At 45.3% G+C, this 24,979-nt stretch overlaps 1 protein-coding gene across 1 annotated transcript in view; it reads left to right on the forward strand.

The window, feature by feature from the left end:
* The window catches only part of gpc3 (glypican 3), a gene marked incomplete at its 5' end in the record, with an annotated part of 172,599 nt that overhangs the window by 100,233 nt on the left and 47,387 nt on the right, over positions 1–24,979 (forward strand). The window contains 3 exons of the mRNA XM_083785742.1: positions 1,298–1,509; positions 4,634–4,759; positions 16,712–16,829. Of these exons, the coding sequence (XP_083641868.1) occupies positions 1,298–1,509; positions 4,634–4,759; positions 16,712–16,829 (456 nt within the window). The remainder of the gene's footprint in view (positions 1–1,297; positions 1,510–4,633; positions 4,760–16,711; positions 16,830–24,979) is intronic.

The following is a 24,979-nucleotide window of genomic DNA, read 5'->3' on the forward strand; positions in this document are numbered from 1 at the left end:
CGGCCTGGGCCCTGGTGAGGGTTTTAACACCCGCAGCTACGTCGAGTCCGCCTACAGGAAATACGTAGGCTGCGACCATGAGACCCGCTACGGAATCGGTCTATACAAACAGGACTGACATACAGGACATAGCATACAAATACAGAAACTCCTCTAGTCCCGAAACCGTCCTGAATGAGATATTTTATCGGCCCAAATAGATATTGTATATTAGGCCCCGGGACGTCGGGACGCCGTTAATCTTGTGAGTGTTTGTATCGTCTTTTTTTTAAACTTTAGGTTTATGGTTAAAAATGGCATATAGTAATACAGAATGTATGTAGGTGAGTGTGTGTGTGTGTGTGTGTGTGTGTGTGTGTGTGTGTGTGTGTGTGTGTGTGTGTGTGTGTGTGTGTGTGTGTGTGTGTGTGTGTGTGTGTGTGTGTGTGTGTGTGTGTGTGTGTGTGTGTGTCCGTGCGTGCGTGCGTGCGTGCGTGCGTGCGTGCGTGCGGTCCCTGGCTACTAGATAGAGATGTCTGTCTCTGGTCTTTGCTGTCCCATCTGTATTCAGCCGCGGTGACGCCGGGCCCGTACACTTAAGGGGAGCTGGGCACAATTAGCCGTTAACATTACAAGGCAAGAATTAAGCCTCAACGTTCAGAACCCTCGGGGGAAATTAAACCACCGGCAAATCATTAAACCACAAGCTAAACATTAACATCCATTTGCATTTTTATTGCACCTGAAAAGAAAGGGGCCGGGGTCCATTATCTGTGAGAGACAGCGAGGGGTCCTCTTATTTATTAGTGTCCTCCCGCGCCCCGACAACAATGGCGTTTATTTTATTTATTAGTGTCCTCCCGCGCCCCAACAAACAATGGCATTTATCCACATGAAGGAGCCAGAGAGAAGCCTCATTTCCATGCTAGAGCTTTTGGAGGGTTTATGATTACAAATAGGGACATGACGATGGCACAAAATGGCTGGCAGAGGATACAATGGCTTGTTTGTTATGCAAATCTCTCCATCCCTCCCAAAATAAACAGACGCAAAAGGGATGATAATTGCAGAGGAACTGCAGGCTGAGTGTCCCGGTTGACTGACTGTTCATTAACTGAGTACAACAGGAAGTGGAAGCTGTTCATTAACAACAGGAAGTGCGGGGTAAAAGAAAAGACATTACTCAGGGATACTATCCTTATCTCTGTCACCACCTGTCTCTCTTTCGGACTCTCCCCATCTCCATCTTTCACTTGCTCACTGCCTCTGCCTCTGTCTCTGTCTCTCTCTCTCTCTCTCTCTCTCTCTCTCTCTCCAGGTGAATGGAATGTGTGGTCAAACTCCTCAGCGTGTCTCTCGCTCCATCATTTCTGTTCCTGACCTGCAGGCTCCTGGTGTCCCCGGGGGGGTCCGTAACCCCGGGGGGCCCGCTCCTGTCGTCCCTGGGGTCCGTAGCCCCCAGCCCGGGGCCCGCATCCCCCAGCCAGCCCCCAACATGGATCCTGATGAGACATTGGTCGGCCTCCGCAGGTGAGCAGGAAACGTGATCAACTACTGAGAATTGTCTGGAAAAACTTAAAATATTTCTATTTAATATAAGTAATATAGATAAATAATTTCTTAAAACATTTTTTCACCCAGTGTAAAGTTTCTAGTCAAGTGTCATCCTGGGCGCTACATTCCCTCTGACAACCTGCGGAGAGCAATGGACTGACCTCATGTTTCCGTCCATGCATGAGGAGTCCAAGCCGCTTCATTTCACCTGACAGGGGTGTTATGATTGCACATTACATTATGTACCTGTACACAAGATGTAAGAATAAAGTACTATACCTTGAAGACATACAACTATTTCAGAGCTTGAAAGGTTTCTCTTCTTGGGTCTGGTCACCATGGATCATTTGCACTATTGCATCTGCCATGTAAGAACTTTGGGTGTATTCGTTAGTTTGGACGGCAGCGGTGGCCGAACGGTTTGCGGAGCAGTCTTGATATCGGAAGGTCGCTAGTTCGTATCCCCGGACCGGCACGTTAAAATGACCACCACTGAAGTGCCCTTGAGCAAGGCATTGAACCCCTACCATGAAATGTTCTATGAGCAGCGCCTGGCTGCAAACAAGTTCTTGAGCTTAGTCCAGTTACCCTGGCTAAACATAGTAACTTTGCTTTGTTTAGTATTGACTTGATCATTGTTTGCGAACTGTCATGTCGGTTTATTGTCATTTATTGTCATTGTTTATGTAAACTGTTAAAAGTCCATATGGGCTCGGCTTCTTCGGAAGCATGACACTTAACTAAAGAATCAATCAATCAAAAATCCATATATAGTGTTGTCAGGGCATCTCATCTGCATAATGCACATCAACATGAACAGGCACGCACGTCCAATTTAGCAATGTGATACAGCTGGTAGCTGGGACACGCACCATTTCCTTCATGAATCCCTTTTTCATCAGCTCTTTTCTCAAGAATGCATGTGGTTCTCTGTCATAGAACATCCACTCCATATTTGCAGTGTGAGTTCAACTGTTAGACTATCGACTGTAAAACAAATTAACCTTAAGTCATAAGTCATGGGTGGACAGCATTTTTTCCAGAGGGCCATACTGACTCCCACAAAGTGAGTGAAGGGACAAGAATTGAAACACCTACAGTAGTGCTGAATTATGTTAAAACTGCATGCATGTAGACATGACCGATTGATTTACTTTAGGCTTTTTGCCAGGCCAGATGACCTGGGTCCTTGCTTCGAGACACAATCATTTTAAGTTAGCTAAAATGTTGACTTTTAGTTTAAAATGTTGACTTTTTAACAGTTTATGTGTCACTGGCGTGCTCTGAGGTTACAATGAAAATATTTGCTTACAACAATTAACAGCATCAACTTTTAAATTAGCATACCAATTTGCATCTTGGCAGTTGTCTGACTCTGATATGCCACTGATTAAGCCGCATGGCAATATGGATTCAAGGCAGACCGTTTCACAACTATAAACATTTAATATTTACCATTTTAGTACATGTCTGCATCGATGAAATGCAGGTAGGCTTACTGTATGTCCGCAAGCAGTAAATATGAAATACCAGTTCACCACCATGTTGCAATTGAGTGAAATTAATTTGCCTCAAAATGCTCGGGTGGCGTAGTAGAGCTCAAGTACCTGCGCACCGCCACAGAGTCATGGGGTTTTGAATCCACTGTGGTACATCCCGGCTTGCCGAGCGTCAGTACGAACATAATTGGCTGTGTTCGGGGGAGGGAAGTTGAGTGGGGAAAAGGTCCCTATTAGTCACTGCACGTACTCCTATGGGCATGGACGCCTGCTGGACGCACCGTCCAGGCGTCCACTCAGTGTCAGTGGGGTGTGGAACGGGAGGAGGAGGATGTGGGTGCTCGCCGACAGGTGGGCTAGTGGGTTAATTACAACAGCAGTGGGAGGAATTAATTGGCATAATGAACTAAATTGGGTATAAAGTGGTGCAAATTACAGGCTGCTTTACAAAAAAAGAAAAATTCTTTGTTGGCGGTTGTTTGTTTTCTTTTGTAGATGCTGCAGGTTGGTTTGAGATGGACCACGGGCGGGCCGGTCCTGGCCCTCTGGCCATTATGCTGACCATGTGTGTTCTATAGGTCCATGTTTAGTTAACCACTTAAAACAATGGTTGACTGGAGTCCTCCCGGGGCTCTGTTCTATAGGCCCCCTATACTTTTTCGCTCTACGCTAAACATCTTCGGCGGAAATAGGCGATTTGTTGGCTATTTTCACCGGATGTTTGCCCCAGAATAACGACACTAGGATTCGTGTCAGGGTTTTCTTTAGCCTTTATTGAGATAGAGATGCAGCGGGGAGTGACATGTATAGCAATGGTCCTGGAATCGAACCGGGGACTGGCTATGAGGCAGGCATTGAAGCCCGTAGTGGCAGGCACATTAACCACTCAGCTATCGGAACCCCCCGTGCGGCAATAGGTTTCTAATGAACACTGTTAAAGTTAGAAGAACCAATGGAACATACACATGTTCCGTTACATCCTCCAGAATAGATGCTCTCATCCTCTGGCTCAGGCTCTGGCCCCCGTTACCGTATGAATGCTTCATTCCCCCACTCCTCTCATTGTCTCTCTGGGTTTCTGCGCACGCACGCACGCACACACGCACACACGCACACACACACACACACACACACACACACACACACACACACACACACACACACACACACACACACACACACACACACACACACACACACACACACACACACACACACACACACACACACACACACACACACACACCCCTCTCTTTGTAAAACAATTTGTCCGTCTACACTTTTCTCGGTTCGCCTAGATTACCATAATTAAACTATCTTTTCTCTCCTTCACTCTTTCCTTCTCTCTCTCTGTCTCCTTCTCATACCAATCCTTCATGCACTCTCTCTCTCTCTCTCTCTCTCTCTCTCTCTCTCTCGCTCTCTTTCTCTCTGTCTGTCTCTCTTTCTGTTTCTCTCTTTGTGTCTCTGTCTGTCCGTCTGTCTGTCTCTCTTTCTGTTTCTCTCTTTGTGTCTCTGTCTGTCCGTCTGTCTGTCTCTCTTTCTGTTTCTCTCTTTGTGTCTCTGTCTGTCCGTCTGTCTGTCTCTAATCTCTCCCTCAGGGAGTTTATATCCAGCCTGCAGGGCTACAGCTCCTTCTACAGCGGCCTTGGGGAGGCGCTGTGCAGCCGAGAGCCCGAGGCGGCCAACCACTCCCTCTGCTGGAACGGACAGGAAATGACAGACAGGTAAATAAGGCATTGATTTATCGGGGGGGCACAGGATTCACTGCCATCCGAGGACCTGTAAACCTTCAACTGCACTGAAAGAGCCAGATAAAAAAGCATAGCCACTCACCTCAACAAGACACCCAAGCTGCCCTTATACAGCTAAGGGTGAAAAGTAACTACATTTACTCAAGCACTGTATACTTCAGTACAATTCTGAGGTACAGTATGTAAAAATGTCAGTACTTTTATACTACTTACACTGTATCTCAGAGGCAGGTGGTGTTTTACTTTTGAATACACTACTACCAAGTATTAGAAAATGTTACTAGTTATTTTTGATTGATTCAATACCCATTTTGATGTGAGCATTATGTTATGCTTTAGCTATTGAAAAATAGCAGATCTACAAGCTCATAGCGCACCACCGAGTGGCGCGCTACGAGCTTGTATAGGTCTGCTATTTTTGAAAATTCGAAGAGTGACTGACATAGAAGACATTTTTAGAATATGATCTCAGGTGGGAATGGGTTCAAAGTACAGAGGTACGGTACTACAATCATACAGTATAGGTGCCGTTCCTGCGAGTGCCTCCTCGCTGTATCACCCTTGAGAAATTACTAGCGCCTGCTGGACATATGCGGCAGTCGTTGCGGGCCAAATTTACATTAGGCCTACTGTACATTCATTTGATAGCCCACCCACTGAAGTTAAAGTAGCTCACACATTGGCTTTTAACCGAGGGAGCTCAGGGAGGAAAATAATACCTTCCCTTTCTTTTTAATTAATAACGTTTCGGTGTCAAAGCCTTCCTCGGCATGAAGAAAGTGGTCAGTGATGTTGTTTGTGCCAGGAGGGACTGATAGACAGACAGACAGACAGACAGACAGACAGACATGACAAGGACCAGCTTTTGTCGGTAAAAAAAATATATATATTGAGGAAAGAATATAATAATCGCGCACAGTAGAGGGAGGGACTACCAGGGGATGGGAGAATGACTGTGTATTGTGGTGCATGAAAATCATAAAACGGATCATAAAATAATTCACTACAGGGGGGCACGCTGGCACAGTTGGTAGTGCTGTCGCCTCACAGCTAGAAGGTCCTGGGTTCGATTCCCGCTCGGGGCGCTGTGGGTGCTGTCTCCTCCTCCGTGTAATCGGTGTCCATTCCCGAGGCGGGGTTGGCGAAAGGGCCTTTCTGTGTGGAGTTTGCATGTTCTCCCCGTGTCCCCTAGGGTAGGTGTACCCTCACAAAAAACATGCAGTAATCCTGGTCTCTAAACTGCCTCCCCCTGGCCAGCCGGGGCACCTGATGGAGGGGAAAGGAACTGGTTGGAATAACGTGTTCCTTCCACGCGCTATGTCCAACCAGGGAAACTCCCCCCTGCCAGGTGTAAAGGAGCAACTTGGACACTCAGGCATGAAGGAAGCATGAGTTCAAGTCCGTTGCTCTCCCCTTGTCCCCCATATATGGGGACTAGGTTGGCGGAGGGTGTGTAGAGCCCAGGATCACATTAGATAATTGACACAGGGGTGAAAAATGGGTTACAAAATCGTGGGATAAAAAAAATATATACAAAAAAAACACTTTTACAAGAAAGTGGTTCCACTTCTCAGCCACCAGGAAGAGACACTTCTCTTGCACCAGACACCAGTTACATATAGCCAGGCTGTGTTAAGAGTAAGACTTACATTTTCCCAAACAAACGCATAGAGAAACAACACTTAATTGTTAGGTCAACCTCATGGTAACTAAGATATTCATAAAAAAAAATGTTTTTTTTTAAGACAAATTTAGCTACTATGTCTTTGAACTTCACGTGCAGCTACTTAGCAAAGCGACCGAAACATTGCGAGGGCGAGCAGCACTGTTGACTAGAGAATAGGGGGCCCTTGCTGTCTTTACAAGTCCCGCCCGGCGCCACCTGCTGTAATAATCTAAGTACTGGACCCTCATCTGGTTTGACAGACAGGTGTGTGTCGGCCGGGTGGTGTGTGACGACCCGGTTGAAGTATTCCTTGGTCCGGCGGCGGACAGACGGACGGACGGACGGGCCCGGGAGAACAATTAACATAACACGAGACTGTATCACGCTAAGGCGTTCACGAAGTTTATTACATACACACAGAACATATATAGCTTTTGGATCCTCATGTCCTAATGACGTCACTAACTAACTAGACATAACAATCTAGCTGCCTGCAGCACGCTGACCTTGCTGTCTAAATGTCTCTACTCCAGGAGCTAACTATAAAGTATGTTACAGTTCAGGCAGTATACACAATACATATCTAGTACATTTGTATTCACGTACAAGTACACAGCATGGGCAATCAGATCATATCATAGATCATATCATAACACCACCCAGCCACCTTGCTAAGAAGCCCTGCATGGCCAGGGTTTGGTAGCGAGTTTAGGTACAGATACACTGGATCAATGTGGAGAGAAATAACACCCTTGGGATTGATATGAACTGATTTTAGGTGTAGTAGATTAGAATCAGAATCAAGGATTGGGACTAACCGTTTTAGAAGACTTGTGCAGTTGCAAATTGCAGACAAAGTGCTCTTTTAGTTACGTTACGGATTTAAATGATTATTAATCACCATTCACAGCCCCATTTCTATTTCCTACTTTGTCTATTCGGAAAATAGTTGATCTACAGTATAACCTCACAATGTTGCTGCTATTTTTCTTTTTAAGTCTGACTGTTTGACCATAATGTTTCGTTCTAGTCCATTCACACTAAGCACTTTTACTTTGGTACTGTAAGTGTATTTGGATGCCAACACTGTTGTACTCTAGAATACGAGACTTTCTTTCTAACATAGTATTTCTACATTGTGGTATTGCTACATTAATGTACGTACAAACTCTTGTCTGATTAACGTCTTCCACCACACTGCCCGCCTATACAGCCTCCCAGCAGCTCCGCTCTGCTGATGTACATCGTGTCTGACATAACAATAAAACATACGACTGCTATATATTTTATGAATTGTATTTGCGCTGCACGTACCGCAGATAAGGTCTCAGCCGGCGGGGGAGATGGAGCCGAGGTGAGCTGAAGGGTACGTTTGCGTTGGGAAGCGATGGGCATTGCCGCGAGGTCGCTCTCTCGCCCACTGAGTGTAAATCTTGACTTTGGCTCTGTGGGATATTATTAAATGTCAGTCTCTCCGTCGCACGCTTCCCCTTCACTTAATTGCCACTTCGATCGCCTCTCCCCCAACCCACCTCTCTGTCGTCTCGCCGCCCACCACAGGACCCAATTTGGTTTTCACAATATTTCACCTCACCTCCGGTATCCTTTGGCTCCCACACCCCCACCCCCCCCCCCCGCTCAACCTCGCCCTCGTCCGACCCCAATTTAAATTTGGCTTACTTTAGCTCAATTCCATTTCCAACTTGTTTAGCCTTGGTTAAATGTGCACTGGGGCTTAAGCAAAGAACTCATACGGTAGATGAGATGTGAGACACAATCTAGGTAAGGAAGTTGAATTCTTCCAAGGTTCAAGGTAGTCTTTATTGTTACATTGGTTACATCTTGTGTGTAGATATGTACGTGACTCTAAAGATATATTTTTGCTCGGCTGCATGATCGATTGTAAATGGTGCATTTTATAGTGCCTTTACCAAAGTGCTTTACAATGTGCACATTACATTAACCCATTCAACTCATTCACACACTGACAGTGGACGAAACCTTGCAAGGCACCAACCCGCTCACTGGGAGCAGTTAGTGGTCCAGTGACTTGATCAAGGACATTTTTACACCAACCCAGGGGGAGCGATCCAGGGGGAATGATCCGGGAACCACTCTCCCACCACCTGAGCCAATAATTATCGCCACAAGAAGCATATGAATAGAAAATAGAGAAATGTATCCCACGATTTTGCAACCCATTCTTTCACCCAGTGTCAATTATCTAATGTAATCCTGGGCACTACACTTCCTCTGCCAACCTGGGGGAGCAGCGGACTGACCTCATGCTTCCTTCTATGCATGAGGAGTCCAAGCTGCTTCTTTTCACTTGGATTCAATACTCGCGTGGAAGGAACACGTTATTCCGACCAGTTCCTTTCCCCTCCATCAGGCGCCCCGGCTGGCCAAGGGGGAGGCAGTTTAGAGACCAGGATTACTGCATGTTTTTTTTGTGAGGGTACCTACACCCTAGGGTGACACGGGGAGAACATGCAAACTCCACACAGAAAGGCCCTTTCGCCCAGGCCGTAGCGTAACGGTCTGGGCACCGGACTGGTGATCCAGTCGCGGTGTGCCGCGGGTTCGACTCCCGAACCCGACACGGCCTTTACCGCATGTCATCCCCCCATCTCTCTCCCGTTTCCTGTCAGCCTACGATCTGTCCCTTAAAAAATCAATAAAAGGCGTAAGCCGCAAAAAAATATCTAAAAAAAAAATAAAAAAAATAAAGGCCCTTTCGCCAACCCTGCCTTCGGGTATCGCCACTTATGACGCAGAGGAGAGAACACGGCCACAGCGTTCCCAGCGGGAATCGAACCCAGGACCTTCTATAGCTGTGACGGCACTATCGACTGTGCCACCGTGCTGCATTTTTGTTGTTTCTCATAAGCGCACGTCCTTTGTACTTCAACTACACGGCCATCTTGCCTCATCTGTCCGCCCGCTCCTTCCCAGTCCCTCCCACCCCTCGCTGGGGGTAACTCCGGGAGGAAAAACGGGCAAGCGTCATGGACACTGGTCTCACTATACAATAATACAATTAATTCATAAACCTCTCTGTCTGACAAGAACATGCAAACATAACAGTCTATACGGGTCAGACTCAGAGGTCTAGGCCACAGATTACTAGACGTATGTAAGGCATATTATTTTAAAAGCTGCACTCACCATGGGATTTGAACCCGGGGCCGGGTCCCTCTCATGCACGTACTGACAAATGTACCACTGATCTAATAGAGCAGTGAGAGGACGCCTATACCTGCTCAGGGGAGATATTGAGTTTGGACGTTTAGGCCGTGTACCTCTTGTCAACTAATAGCGGTCCTACCAGAACACATGACCTAAATGTCTCAACAGAAGAGTAGGGAGACCAAAATAACAACCACAGCATAATGTTTTGGTTATATGGCATTCAAATACTCATTATCTACCATACTCATTGGTCAAAATAACAGTTAATTCACAAAATAATGTTACATAGTGTATATATAGCCTCCTCCGGGGCGTCTGAAACAGGTTGTGCACAGCACAGGAGGACGGAGCCGTCCTGAGGGGGTGATTATTAATCCATTTTGGGTCGCGGGAAGCCCTTTTGGTGTTAGCATTATGTCATGCTTTAGCTATTGAAAAATAGCAGATCTACAAGCTCGTAGCGCGCCACCGAGTGGCGCGCTACGAGCTTGTAGGTCTGCTATTTCTGAAAGATATTTTTGAAAAATCGACATTTTTAGAATCTGATCTCAGGTCAGAATGGGTTATTAGTATACACGCCAGGCCAAACGGTGTGATATCGAGGTGGGGGGGGAGTGGACGACAGGGGAGATTACGGTGTAATTGTCCGTGTCAGCTGCCGGGGGCGCTACGGCCGTGCATTCCTCCGGCTATACGTTTTCACTCTGTGATTTGTTCAGGATCATCTTCCATTATCCTCCCAGATAGGAGCTTTTTCCAGAGAGACCATGAACATGATACTCATTGTCTCGTGATACTCATTGTCTCGTCCAGATACGTTTGGGTGGGTGGGGGGGGTGGCGGGTGCGGGGACAGGGAAGAGACAGCGTCTGTCTGACACTCGAGAAGCGTTGCTCAGAGTCACGGCTAAATATGGCTCCCGTGTCTGCCGTCCCACCTGGAGGCACGATGAGAAGGCATCGGCGATGTCAGAGAGGAGCAACACTGACGACAAAATGTCACACTTTGTCATCTTCTGGGAAAAGGCCGCTGCACACCTCACACAAAGTGCATGTAATCAAAAAGGGTATCTCTGAATAACAAAGAATAGGACCCGCACACTGTCAGAAACTTGCAAAAAAAGTTGCTCTTTGTTTGCCCAGAGCATTTCTTTTCCTTTGTTATTCAGAGTTATACCCTTTTTGACAACCATGTCAGCTCAAAACATTTATCTCCTTTCCTATCTTGATATCATGTGTTGGCTTTTTTCGGGGTTTTTTTTCTTCCCTCTGTGACATGGCAGGCTGAACACAGCACAGTCACTATCAGGGTTCAGTGCTGGTCAGAACATATGATGGCTGTCATGGACTACACTACTAGGACCTGCTGACCATCATCACTGACCCTTAATTCAACGTTTTCCAACTCTTTTCCTTCACAAGGTCCCCAGTTTGATATGCAAAATGCATCTCCGGGACCCTGGGGTTTACATGTTGGTCTGGGTCTGCAACTCAGAGTAATACGCCCATCAACCTTTTTCTGGATCAGTGACCAATTGCAAACCTTGAACGTTTTTTTGCGCCCCACCCATCGGAGCACTTTAAGTGGTCACTGCTCAGATGGGTGGACCGCATTCATTTTGAGAGCATGATTATTTTAATGATCTGAGATTGTGTTCTGTCTTGGATCAATTGGAACTAACATAGTATACTTTAAGTTCCATTTTATTGGTATCACAATTCAAACTTGTTTTTTTACGGTTTAAAAGAAAAAGCCACCATGACATTGTTTTTCATTGTTATTATTTGTAATATTAATGTTAAATTATCATTAAAATCGTATTGTTTTGCTAATTATTTAGAGGCCCACACTTCCTCAATCCTCACGGCCCACCAGTGTTGAGAATCATTTAGTACTAGTCATAGTCTTTTGAATGCAATTTCATTTCGTTTTCATTTAGTTTTAGTCGTATTTTAGTCTGAATATCATAAGATTTTAGTCAACTAAATCTACAGTTGATTATTTCGTAGGCACATTTTGGCGGGACTTGTTGGCGTCGTAATGCCTGATTTTACAATCGGTTGCAGCGCGTTGTGAGCTTGTAGATCTGCTATTTTCAGAGCACAACACACAAGCGCAACCTAACCTAATAAAATGGTTATTTTTCATCATAGTTTTTGTCGACGAAATCAACACTGGACCGTTATATACAGTCACCTAATAGTAATAATGCCGAGACTCAGACAGTTAACCCATTTTGGTGTTAGCATTACGTTATGCTTTAGCTATTTAAATAGCAGATCTACAAGCTCATAGCGCGCCACCGAGTGGCGCGCTATGAGCTTGTAGGTCTGCTATTTTAAAAAAAATCGAAGAGCGACTGACGTAGAAGACATTTTTAGAATCTGATCTCAGGTCAGAATGGAAAACTGTCAGGATGCAGAAGACATTTTTAGAATCTGATCTCAGGTCAGAATGGAAAACTGTCAGGATGTAGAAGAAATTTTTAGAATCTGATCTCAGGTCAGAATGGAAAACTGTCAGGATGCAGAAGACATTTTTAGAATCTGATCTCGGGTCAGAATGGGTTAAGCATCATGAGATCTGTGACCTGTGTTGATGTGATCTCTCTCTCTCTCTCTCTCTCTCTTTCTGGCGTATACGGTCCGATAATTCAGAACCGCATGCCTTAAAAATGACCTTTAAAGAATTCAAGCCCAACAACACGCTGGCTGCGAAACACGAGCCCACCTCGCCTCGCTTATCTTCAGGACCTTTTCGCGTTTCCCGTCCTCCATCCCATCCGGCCGGCCCCCGTATTTCCTCCCCTTTCCGTCTGCTTAATGGAACACACATCCCTCCATTATTAATGTGACCATTAACAGGGGTTAGGTATGAGATCACGGCTAATAAGGAGGACGAATAACGGTGGAGATGTGGGGGCTTTAATGAAAAGTCATCCCATGGAGGAGCGAGCGGAGGCTGATGGATGAAGACGTGATGTTGAAGGTGATATCGTGGGTGTTCAGAATGACTGCGGTTGCATTCGGAGCCCCCAAATCGGAAAGGTGCTGTACTTTGTATCCGTTTGTCAAAGGGCAAGAACTACGTAGATGAGACACTTTTTTTTCTTTCTCCCGTGGCCTTTTCTCTCTAATATAACTAACCTTTTACCCAGCGAATCCTATAACTTCCCGCGGTGACCAACATTGGCTACAAGATGACATTTAGACTGACGCCTGATTGATGTTGTACAACCACGTCGATCGCTGAAAAACTATTTTGCTACCACGGTACTAATTATCCATCCATCCATACATCTTCAACCGCTTATCCGTAGTCGGGTCGCGGGGGCAACAGCTCCACCAGAGTGCTCAGATTTCCCTCTCCAGAGCAACATTAGTGACTTCCTCCTGGGGGGATTCCGAGACGTTCCCAGGCCAGTGAGTCGATGTGTTTCCTCCAACTGCGCCTTGGTCTCCCAGTCGGACGTGCGTCGAGGACCTCCCTAGGAAGGCGCCCGAGAGGCATCCTAACCAGACGCCCGAACCACCTCAGCTGGCTCCTTTCCAGGCGAAGGAGCAGCGGTTCTACTCCGAGTCTCTCTCGTGTAAACGAACTTCTCACCCTATCTCTAAGGGAGATGCCAGCCACCCGTCGAAGAAAACTCATTTCGGCCGCTTGTATTCGCGACCTTATTCTTTCGGTCATGACCCACACTTCATGGCCATAGGTGAGAGTAGGAACGAAGATTGCTCGGCAGGTACTAATTATGTTAGATATTTCAATCAATGGTTTATTTATAAACGGGCACCAGCCTACTGGGGAACGATATGAGTACGGGAACGATGCAAATTGGGATTGCATGCCCCACCTGTTGTGTTGTTGGAAACGGCTGACATTGTGTCTGACTTACGTACATGGGGCATAACCATAAATCGGAGACAGACAGACAGAAAGACAGATACAGTTCGTACAGTACATGTGACGTGACATAGGGTAAGTGATTCTCGACCATTTCAAGGATATAAAAAAAGGTATGATATGGATTAGTCCGCGGACCCCCATTTGATACAATCATCTCTGGAACGATACAGTCTACACTGTATCGGTAAATCCTCTGTTCATTTAACTCTGAAAGTGTACAAAATTATTATTTGAACACCCTCGGGGTTACACGCCCGCAAGTGACCCATTTAACCCCTTCTGGTCGGGAACCCATTTTGGTGTTAGCACTATGTTATGCTTTAGCTATTGAAAAATAGCAGATCTACAAGCTCGTAGGTCTGCCATTTTTGAAAAAATCGAAGAGCGACTGACATTTTTAGAATCTGATCTCAGGTCAGAATGGGTTAATCAGACCAGTGTGTGTCCAGTGGAAACCTCGTATGAATCTGATCTCAGGTCAGAATGGTGGTCCCCGGACCCGACATTGAGAACCAGTGACGTACAGTAGGGTACAGTAGCCCCCCCCCCCCCCCCCCGTAGCCCCCCCCCCAAATCAAGCTCTGCTTCTTCAGCTGTGTAAACACACCTGTGCACTCATGGCGTGCAGGAGCAGAGCAGACCCAAAGTACAGCAGGCCTGTAAGACATCACCATCATGGAACTGCTCCTGAAGGAATATATCCTCCCAAACCACACAGACACTTTTACAATTCTCGACTCACTGCCTATCAAAACAGATTTTCAAAAACGGGGGTAGTTTCGTTGTACGAAATAAATAAAAAAGAGGATATGGATTCTTTTTTTTTAAAGAACCGTATAAAATGTCCCTGTATATTATGGGACCTTTTTTTTGGAACCGCAAAGCAAACCATTATGTTCTTTTCAGGGTCTATAGAAGGTTTTTTTTTTGGGTAAAGGTGGAAGACACGCCAGGCGAGGACATGGTGATAGACGGAGGGACGTGTTTCGACGTGTCTTTAATGCTCATTATGCCTCCTTCACTTAAACTTCTCCTAACCACCTCTCCTAACACACTGTAGTGTCTGTCTGGAACACCTTGAGCCTTCAGGACCCATGAAAAACGAATACAAATAATATACAGTAGGCTACTAATTTAATAAAAGTCTAAAATTCCATAGCAAACATATTTTAAAAACATCATTAGTCAAGTTAGTTAATCAAGGTCACATGCGTTGTCACAAGTTCCAAAATATGTTATAGTAGGCTACCGTATGTTTTTGAGATTCATTTCTATTTCATTTAACATTATTATAATGAGGAATCACCACAAGTTGTCTCAAGACAAGTATACAGAGCAGGGATCCAATGTCAGTACCAACGTTGCCCCCTCACCCTGAGCAAGCAGTTTTCTGCAACAGTGGCAAGGAATAAATAATTCCCCTTAACGGGAAAAAACCTCAGGCACAACTTAAGTAACCAGGCAGTGTCGCCAACTTACATGTAGCAATTCTGTAGCTGGATTTAGCAACTTTGCAGACTACCCAATTTTTCAAGTAGCACCTATAGCAACAGATTTAACACATGTTTTGTTTTCAGCCATTTGGCTAAAAACGAGAGTGTCTAAAAACCCTAAAATGTGTGCATTGTGTGTGAGAGACAGAGATATTGACCGTGTCAGGGGGGGGGAAAGAGATACTGTAGAGTCTACAGTGTAGACAGAAAGGGAGATACAAGCAACAGCAATGGACAATAGTGACAACGATAATGACAGCAGTAAAAATGACAACAGGTGTAGTAATATGGTAGTATAATAAAAAGGGATAGATAGGTTTGATGTCTGCTTGCCTACTACCTCGTGGTCACTTTGTAGCACATGCCCGTTTATTTACTTTAGCGCTTATGTACTCGGCCTGTACTACTGACCCTGTTGTTGGCTGTGGGTTCACGGTGATACCAGGACCTTGCAATGTGTACGTTTCTGTGGATATGAGCATGTGCTAAATACCTGGTGCATTTTCTTTGAGTGGTGCAACCACTCCGAGGAACAGCAATGTCCGTGTTCACCTACCTATGTGTTGGTTCACCTATGTGCCTATGTGTTGGTTAATGAGCACCAGTGTGACTATTAGTACCAGTAGTGCCAGAAACAGAGAGAGGGATAGTGCTGCACTGTTGCCTGCTAATGAGAGAGAGGGGGGGGTGTGGGGGGTTGCACCACTCAGTTCACACGGGTGTGATTTTTACCACTTAGCCTCCCTATTCTTGGACAAACATTCTGCAAAGAAAGAACAGATCTGCAAGCTCACAACGCGGACCAACTATAGAGTGGTGGGGAGCACTGTGGACTGTCCACGTTTAAGTGGTTTATTAATGATTGTATACATTTCATCTATACATGGATATGCATTCAGCTTCACCGAACTACAATGCTATAATTGTACACATTCAAATTATAAACACTTACTATATCAAAGTATATTTATAATTAGACGTACTGTAACCTAGTCTCCAGTGAGGTTAAGGTTGTTTATAATCTGCATTAAGGTAAATAAAGTATACTATTGTGGCTTGCTTGACCAGAATATACATCAGTTATTCATATAATCAACACTAGGTGGCAATAAAACATAATTTAGTTTTTTTTTTCCTACATTAAACCCTAAAAGTTTGGGCTCTATAATTCTTTATAAAGAACTGTATATAATGGACAACTTAATTTATTTACATACATATCTAGACAACAACATCAGTTACTTAAAAGGAGAAAAGTTCTGGATAACTGGTTAAAAAAGCAAATGGTGGATGGACTTCTTCTGCTCCTGTTTATCACAATTTTAATTTAATTCACGGCATTTAAAATGACGCGTGCGATCTGCCTTTAATCCATTTTGGGCAGGAACCCCTTTTGGTGTTAGCATTATGTTATGCTTTAGCTTTATCTATTGAAAAATCGCAGATCTACAAGCTCATAGCGCGCCACCGAGTGGCGCGCTACGAGCTTGTAGGTCTGCTGATTTTTTTAAAAACCGAAGAACCACTGACACGGAAACATAGCGTTTTTCAGAAAACTGTCAGGATGTAGAAGACTCGAAATGGGTTAAAGCTTGCGGATTCACCTTGTCGATCTGGCTCAGAATGAAAATAAACGTTTTGTGCTGTGTTTTGTCTCTCGTGTGTCAGCTTCCCTGGACCGGCTCTGAAGCGGGCTCACGCTCACGGCTCCGAGTCCAGGAACAACAACAAAGCCCTGGACCCCGTCATCGGTCAGATCATCGACAAACTCAAACACATCAACCAGGTGTGTATAGTCGTGTACACTCATGATTGAATGCATTTACTAGCGGGAACTGCCCATAGATCCGAAGTCCCGTTAGTCCGAACATGCACTGCTCCCGTGCTTGCGGTTAGATTTAGGTTAGGGTTAGGGATAGGGATAGTAATTTCGGAACAATGAACCGTCTGACTAATGACACGGCACCCAGCCAACACACAACACAACACAATCACACACACACACACACACACACACACACACACACACACACACACACACACACACACACACACACACACTTATGTTCCAATTCTGTTCCATAATATGGAACAGAATATGTTTACAGTACAAAACAACAGAGGCTTATGTTGTTTATATTGAACATGCCATCATAGTTTAGGCTACTTTATCACTACAGGCCAACCCTTACGTAAAGGCAAAGAGTAAACTTTTTTTCTTTTTAACCAAATGAACCCTAGAGGGAAATACTATAGCAGACTTATAGCATAAAGCCCTGGTGGAGTATAACCTACTATATAAAAGGTGAAATCTCTGCGTAGCTGTTGTTGGCGCACAGGTGTGTTGAGAACCGTCCGACCGCTCGACTTCAACCTCGGCACGCTCATCGTTAACGGACACGAGGCACTGCCGACCCGTCGTTGAGTCACTCGGATTGGCAGTTCTGACCTGAGATTACCGGTAGATTCATACGAGGTTTCCACTGGACACACACTGGTCTGATTAACCCATTCTGACCTGAGATCAGATTCTAAAAATGTCAGTCGTTCTTCGATTTTTCAAAAATAGCAGACCTACAAGCTCGTAGCGCGCCACTCGGTGGCGCGCTATGAGCTTGTAGATCTGCTATTTTTCAATAGCTAAAGCACGACATGATGCTAACACCAAAATGGGTTCCCGTTCAGAATGGGTTAAAGTGAATTTAATTGGATTGGATCTCCATATTAGGCATAAAAGGCGTCCGGGGACACAGTCAGGGTAGAACAGGTACTCTGACAATGCGTACAACAGGTACTGTATAAAAGGGTTAAATGCACTGGGTAGGGCATGCAGTCCCAACTTGAATCGTTCCTGATTTAGCATCTTTCCTGAGTAGGGTTTACAGGTATAAGTGGTTGAGGCCGCGGTCAATAGGCTCTCATGGTGCAAAACATATCATATCATATCATGTCATTTTTCCGTGAGAGAGCTTATATCCTTCTCTATGTTCTGTATGTGTGTCGGTGCCTTGCATGCTGCTGGCCTGGCAACTTCGACGTCTTATCCTTATTAGAGGTAGCAGTTTCAGCAGGGGAAACCATGTAGCTGTCTTTGTCTCTCTCTCGCTCTCTCTCTCTCTCTCTCTCTCTCTCTCTCTCTCACACACATGCACGCACGCACGCATGCACTCATTTTTAGTACTAACCCCAAAAAGCTTGCACATCTGCTATTTTCAGTGCGTGACACTGGGGTGCACCCATAGACTGTGGGTGCAACTGAGGATAGACCAGGCATAACTCTTAACCCCCACTCTTAAACCTAAACTCTAAATGACTAGTCCTAACCCTATAGCCGCCCCAACTCCACAAATCTATTTTAAACCATAAAAACAACCATTTCTCTTGTGAGGAAAATTGTCCTGACAATGTCTATTTTTCTCTCTCTCTCTCTCACACACACACATGCGCACGCACGCACCCACCCACCCACGCACACACCCACGCACACGCACACACACACACACACACACACACACACACACACACACAGGATGTTGTACAGAGAGCAGTTGCTAACATCATGAACATGTAGTAAAGCAGAAGATGTACAGTAATGCATGTACGGTATGATTGCATGACCACATCATACCTCGCTGTCCCTCTCATAGGTGATTCACTGAACGTCTAGACGTTCTAGTATCCTGAAAAATGTGACATGCAGTGCTTTAACCCATTCTGACCTGAGATCAGATTCTGAACATGTCTTCTACATCCTGACAGTTTTCCATTCTGACCTGAGATCAGATTCTAAAAATGTCTTCTATGTCAGTCGCTCTTCGATTTTTCAAAAATAGCAGACCTGCAAGCTCGTAAGCAAGCTAAAGCATAACATCAACACCAAAATGGGTTCCCGCGCAAAATGGGCTAATAAGGCAGGAATAAGACGTGCCAAAAATGCGGTGGAAGAAATACTTTACATGATGTTCTTTCTCATAGGGAAACGGTTCCTTGCAGATATATTCTTTACATGAATTTGGCTCTTTTCCTAGAGATATTTTATGTGGTGTGCTATACATTCCATATATGGCTCCAACGCCTCCAACCGTCTCATATGCTCCTGGCAATATATGACATTTACATGTGTACAGTACATATAATGGGTTTTCTTTTTCTTTTTTGTACTAACTTTCTATTCATGCTGTACAATTGTAGGCACAAACACTGTATAGCCACATGATTCCAAGCAGCAGCCGGCCAGCCACAGCGCTGCTTCAGTGGAGATGTTTACCATGAGATCATGTTGCTGATGGTCTTTTGATGAGATCTTTGTAGAAAAACGCAGATTGGTCAGATGACTGGACTCATTGTGCTAAACCCCCCCACAATCCCATAAACAGACATGGTTCTCTCTCTCTCTCTCTCTCTCTCTCTCTCTCTCTCTCTCTCTCTCTCTCTCTCTCTCTCTCTTTCTCGTGCTCTCTCTGTTTCTCCCTGGGTCTCTGTCTCTCTTTAGCTCATCTCCCTGTGTCTCTCTCTGCGTCTTCGCTCTATATTCTCTACACCCTCCCATAACTCTGTCTCTGGTATGTAATGAATGCATAAGGATGTTAGTACATGCTTATGTGTCTCCATGCTAAAGCGTTCGTTCTTTTTTTTCTTCTGATAAGCCACAGCCCAGTCAAGCACATTCATTTTTTAATCTGAAACCTCTGCTTGGATCTCGGCCTCCATAATTGAGATCAGCGTCTGATGAAAGACGCGTAGCAGTAAATCACGATTTTCACAGATTTGTTATTATTGAACGTCTATTGAAATCCGAACAATGGCAGATTATTTCTGTCCCAAAACTGTATGAAAACAAAAGCATCACTCAATATCACTAAAAACAGAAGAAGATTGAGAAGTTTATGTGAAAGTTCTTATTCTATCAGTTAAGGACTGGCTATTAACATAAATGGTTTAATGGGATCCTCATGGGGCATATAGGGGGAGATGGACAGGAGTAGGAATGCCAGATTTATGCATTGTCGCACCACTGCGTCACACGGGGAAACATGTTCACAACGTGTCACAATGCAACGCGTTGTGAGCTTGAAGATCGGCTATTTTGTTGCAAACTATTCCTATTGAAGCTCTGTAATCAAATCTGCCTGTGGAATTAAACAGCTTTCAAATGTGATGTTGGGGGAAAACAGCCGAGCAGTACAACTATTCAAAGGGGCACAGTTATCATGTTGTTCATGTCTATTTTAGTTCATCGTCGATTGTTATCATAATAATATGTGACCAGATTTGACTGAGAGACTGCCATCGTGCAAATTACAGCTTTTCACAAGAGGAGAAAAACTTTATTTTAGGCAGACTCGTCACATACTAGAGCATGTCTGAAATAAGTGTCAGAGCTGAAATCGACATGTAAATATGAAATAAATGTCCAAACATGTAGCTAGGTGTAATGTAAAGGGCAGTCCATACTGTCTCCGACCACCGAACTTTTCGTCGGAAAGATCTGACTTTTATTTTTTCTCCGAAGTAGAGTTCGGAGAGTCACAACATCTGGGAGTGCAGCTTTCAGAACAAGAATTCGGAGAAGAAGTTGCAAGTGACGTCATGTTGTAGTTGTACCGGAGCTTTCCGACGAAACATTACTCTATAAGCCATATCTCCAAAAAAAAACGAAAATTCAAAAACATCCAATGGCAGTCCCAATTTAGTCACATATAGTCTACTGGATATAGACTAGAGACAACCATATTTTTGTCTTTCTTCCTATGTGATCCTACACTTCCCATGATGCATTGGTCAGCTGGCATAAACGAGGTCTCGTGTCTTGTTTCAGTGTACTTGTCTTGCCGTGGGTTGAAAAATCAGGAGGCAATGAAGAGAGAAGAAAAAGTGAGTGTTTTGTGCGCAGCACGTAATCCCCGTCCTTTTTACGAGGCCTGCCGCCTCCCAGCCTGTTGAAACGACCACCGGCTCTGGATGTTGCCTGGCTAAAGCAAATAAGACTAATTGAACATCTGATAGCAGAGTGTAGGGCCAGCGCGCAACAGATAATGGCTTTCATCTGCCCTGTTTATGTTGTGCGTTTGAGGATGGGGCCAACGTTGAGATAATGTGGGGATGCGTCATGTTCCTGGATATGTAACAGTGTGCCACGCCAATTAAAACTGTGGAATTTCTGTCCGATGATGGCTGCATCTGATAACGTCTGGCGTTCAGCATCCTCAGACCGAAAGGGTATAAGCGTGCTGGACATGTATTCTAGATTGACAGAGCGCTTGCACGTGTGTGTTCTAAATAAGACACATTTGGGACATGATTTATAATCCTGCACACTTTTTTTTTTTGACAAAATATCGGTCGGAACATTTGTAATCGGCGGTGTAGGATTCTCCGAAATCGGGATCGGCGTTGGACCCCGAAAATCTGCCGTCGGTCGTCGGGCTATATAGAAGTGACCCAGATTGTAGCTATAAGCATGAATCCGTCCCTGGCAAGCTGCTGTGTGTGCAGACATTATGTATGGCGTACAAGCCAAGGGGCCTCGCAACTCTGCTCTCCTACAGAGAGGGGAACGTGGGACCCCTTGAAAGAATCCACTTCCTTCCAACATTAATCCCCCCCGATGTTCCATTCCTCCTTAAGTGCTCCGTCGGCGATGGCCTCATGAAACGGCCGCTCCGCAGCGGAAGTGTGTCATTTCTCACGTTGTCAGCGGTGATCAGAGTGTATCTGGAGAGATATACGCAGACAGCCTGGCCCGTCGGACGCTATAACCCCTCACTTCTCCGCACGGCTAAACTAAACACAGAAAAGAGAAAAAAAAAGAGGAGAAAATAACACAAAGCCTTTCCTCCGTGTGCTTATAAAACGAGGCTTTCTCACGCCTGGAGCGGCTGATGTCATGATTCCACCGAAGCCAAGTTAACAGTGAGCTGTGCCCTATAAATGCATGCATAGAAATGGCTTTTTGCTGAGGTTATGTTCCCCCATGTCGCTGAATATCTGGACAGGACTTCAATGTGCTTTTAGTGCATGCTTCTAGTATGCATGCTTCTAGTATGCAGTGCATGGTTCTAGTATGCAGTGCATGGTTCTAGAATGCTTGGTTCTAGTATGCAGTGCATGGTTCTAGTATGCAGTGCATGGTTCTAGAATGCAGTGCTTGGTTCTAGTATGCAGTGCATGGTTCTAGTAGGCAGTGCATGGTTCTAGTAGGCAGTGCATGGTTCTAGTATGCTTGGTTCTAGTAGGCAGTGCTTGGTTCTATAGGCAGTGCATGGTTCTAGTATGCTTGGTTCTAGTAGGCAGTGCTTGGTTCTAGTAGGCAGTGCATGGTTCTAGCATGCTTGGTTCTAGTAGGCAGTGCATGGTTCTAGTAGGCAGTGCATGGTTCTAGTATGCAGTGCATGGTTCTAGTAGGCAGTGCATGGTTCTAGAATGCAGTGCATGGTTCTAGAATGCTTGGTTCTAGTATGCAGTGCATGGTTCTAGAATGCTTGGTTCTAGTATGCAGTGCATGGTTCTAGTATGCAGTGCATGGTTCTAGTAGGCAGTGCATGGTTCTAGTAGGCAGTGCATGGTTCTAGTAGGCAGTGCATGGTTCTAGTATGCAGTGCATGGTTCTAGTATGCAGTGCATGCTTTTAGTATGCATGCTTCTAGTATGCAGTGCATGCTTCTAGTATGCATGGTTCTAGTAGGCAGTGCATGGTTCTAGTATGCAGTGCATGGTTCTAGTATGCAGTGCATAGTTCTAGTATGCAGTGCATGGTTCTAGTAGGCAGTGCATGCTTCTAGTAGGCAGTGCATGGTTCTAGTATGCAGTGCATGGTTCTAGTAGGCAGTGCATGCTTCTAGTAGGCAGTGCATGGTTCTAGTATGCAGTGCATGGTTCTATAGGCAGTGCATGGTTCTAGTAGGCAGTGCATGGTTCTAGTAGGCAGTGCATGGTTCTAGTAGGCAGTGCATGGTTCTAGTAGGCAGTGCATGGTTCTAGTATGCAGTGCATGGTTCTAGTATGCAGTGCATGGTTCTAGTATGCAGTGCATGGTTCTAGTAGGCAGTGCATGGTTCTAGAATGCTTGGTTCTAGTAGGCAGTGCATGGTTCTAGAATGCTTGGTTCTAGTATGCAGTGCATGGTCCTAGTATGCAGTGCATGGTTCTAGTATGCAGTGCATGGTTCTAGTAGGCAGTGCATGGTTCTAGAATGCTTGGTTCTAGTATGCAGTGCATGGTCCTAGCATTCAGTCTTAAGTCAGACACTTAGCTTGCTACGAAGGGCTGATAAAGAGGCATTGACTAGTGTTTACCCCATTGAGGCCCAGGTGACGATTTCCTGTGATTACCACATCAGAACTCCCATGTATGAAATTGTACTGACATGACCCCGTGTCTCTATATTCTGGGGGAAAACATTCAGCGAAATAGCTGATCTATAAGTTCACAGTTGCTTGTGAGCTTGTTGATAGGCTATTTGCAGCGACAATATTTGGTGTAGAGGAAGCCTGGGGGACCCCGGTCAGCTAAGCATATTAGGGTTTACGTGGTTTTCCTAACTTTGTGCTTACTGTTTCCCAGAGTCCCAGACATAATTGTGATTTCTCAATGTGTGGTTTGGATGCGTCGTGCTGGATGAGCATGGCTACATATCCACAGTTATCACAGATTTTAAATTAGATTGGATTATATATCTGCCCTATTTGGACGATGTGTTCTTGTCATCCGGAGAAAGTTTGTTTTTCAGAACATCTGTTGGACTTCCCAGGGTATCGTGTTACTCCTCCGTACGACTAATCTCACTGGAGACGCTTGAGCTAGTGGCGAAATGGAGCAATTACGTGATTGGTCTTTGATTATAGAGCGTTTCCCTCTAATTTGTCAGACGAGTTTGCCATTCGGAGGGGCAGAACTCAGGGGGGGGATTATTCTGATAGGCTCATCTGAGGTTTTTATGCGATGCTCTTTGGAGAGACGCATTAGAAAATCATTGGCTATATATCTTTGTTGAGGAACTTTTAGGCCTTGTATATACAGCAGAATACCCGTTATAATTCTGTCACTATTCCCCTACACCACTGGTTTTCCGGACCCCCAGGGGAACTTGAGGGGGTTCCAGGGGCCCCCAGGGCCAAATGATTGATATAGGAACCAATGGACCCTTATGGGTCTGTAATTAGGTCTGTAACCCAAATGGGTCCATTTGGTTCCATTTGTACACTCACTGAGATCCGAATGATATAAAAAGGGACTCCTTAACCTATTGCACATCAAACTGGGGGTCCCTGACGTTAAAAAAGATTAAGAATTGCTGCGCTGTGCAGTCGGTGGGGAGACACTATTACAGTCATAAGCTGGAAGACGTTAAAACAGTTTAATTTCTGGCTGACTCTGGCCAAAATCTCTGCCCTCGTGGCTCATTTGTTTTACTTTCATCTTTCCACTATATCCCTTCTCACCGCTTTTCCCTTTCCCTCTGCCCTCCATCCTCTCTCTCTCCCTCCCCGGCAGTGCCGAGTTGTGTGTGACAGACTGCAGCCCCGTCGCCCCCTTGCCTTCCACTTTCACACTCCCACCCCTACACGTTTCTTTCCCCTTCTCCTCCTCCTCCTCCTCCTCCTCCTCCTCCTCTGTCCAGCTTCCCAGCCTAATTGAAGCCAGAACCTGGGAACGTCCTGCAGGTAGGACAGGAATCCGGGCTGGAAAATAAACCAGAGCCCGGGCGCCGCAAATTCCATCACGCAGCCTCACTTCCTGCGAGCTGCAGCAGCAGCAGTCACCCTGGCTTTCCACACCTAATGCACCGCCCATACCGAATACCCACTTAATAGGACACACACACACACACACACACACACACTCACACTCACCCTCACACACACACACACACACACACACACACACACACACACACACACACACACACACGTCGGTCTTATTACTATATTTGTGAGG

The sequence above is a fragment of the Protomyctophum parallelum genome (assembly GCF_964188405.1).
Source record: "Protomyctophum parallelum genome assembly, chromosome: 16".
NCBI classification, from domain to species: domain Eukaryota; kingdom Metazoa; phylum Chordata; class Actinopteri; order Myctophiformes; family Myctophidae; genus Protomyctophum; species Protomyctophum parallelum.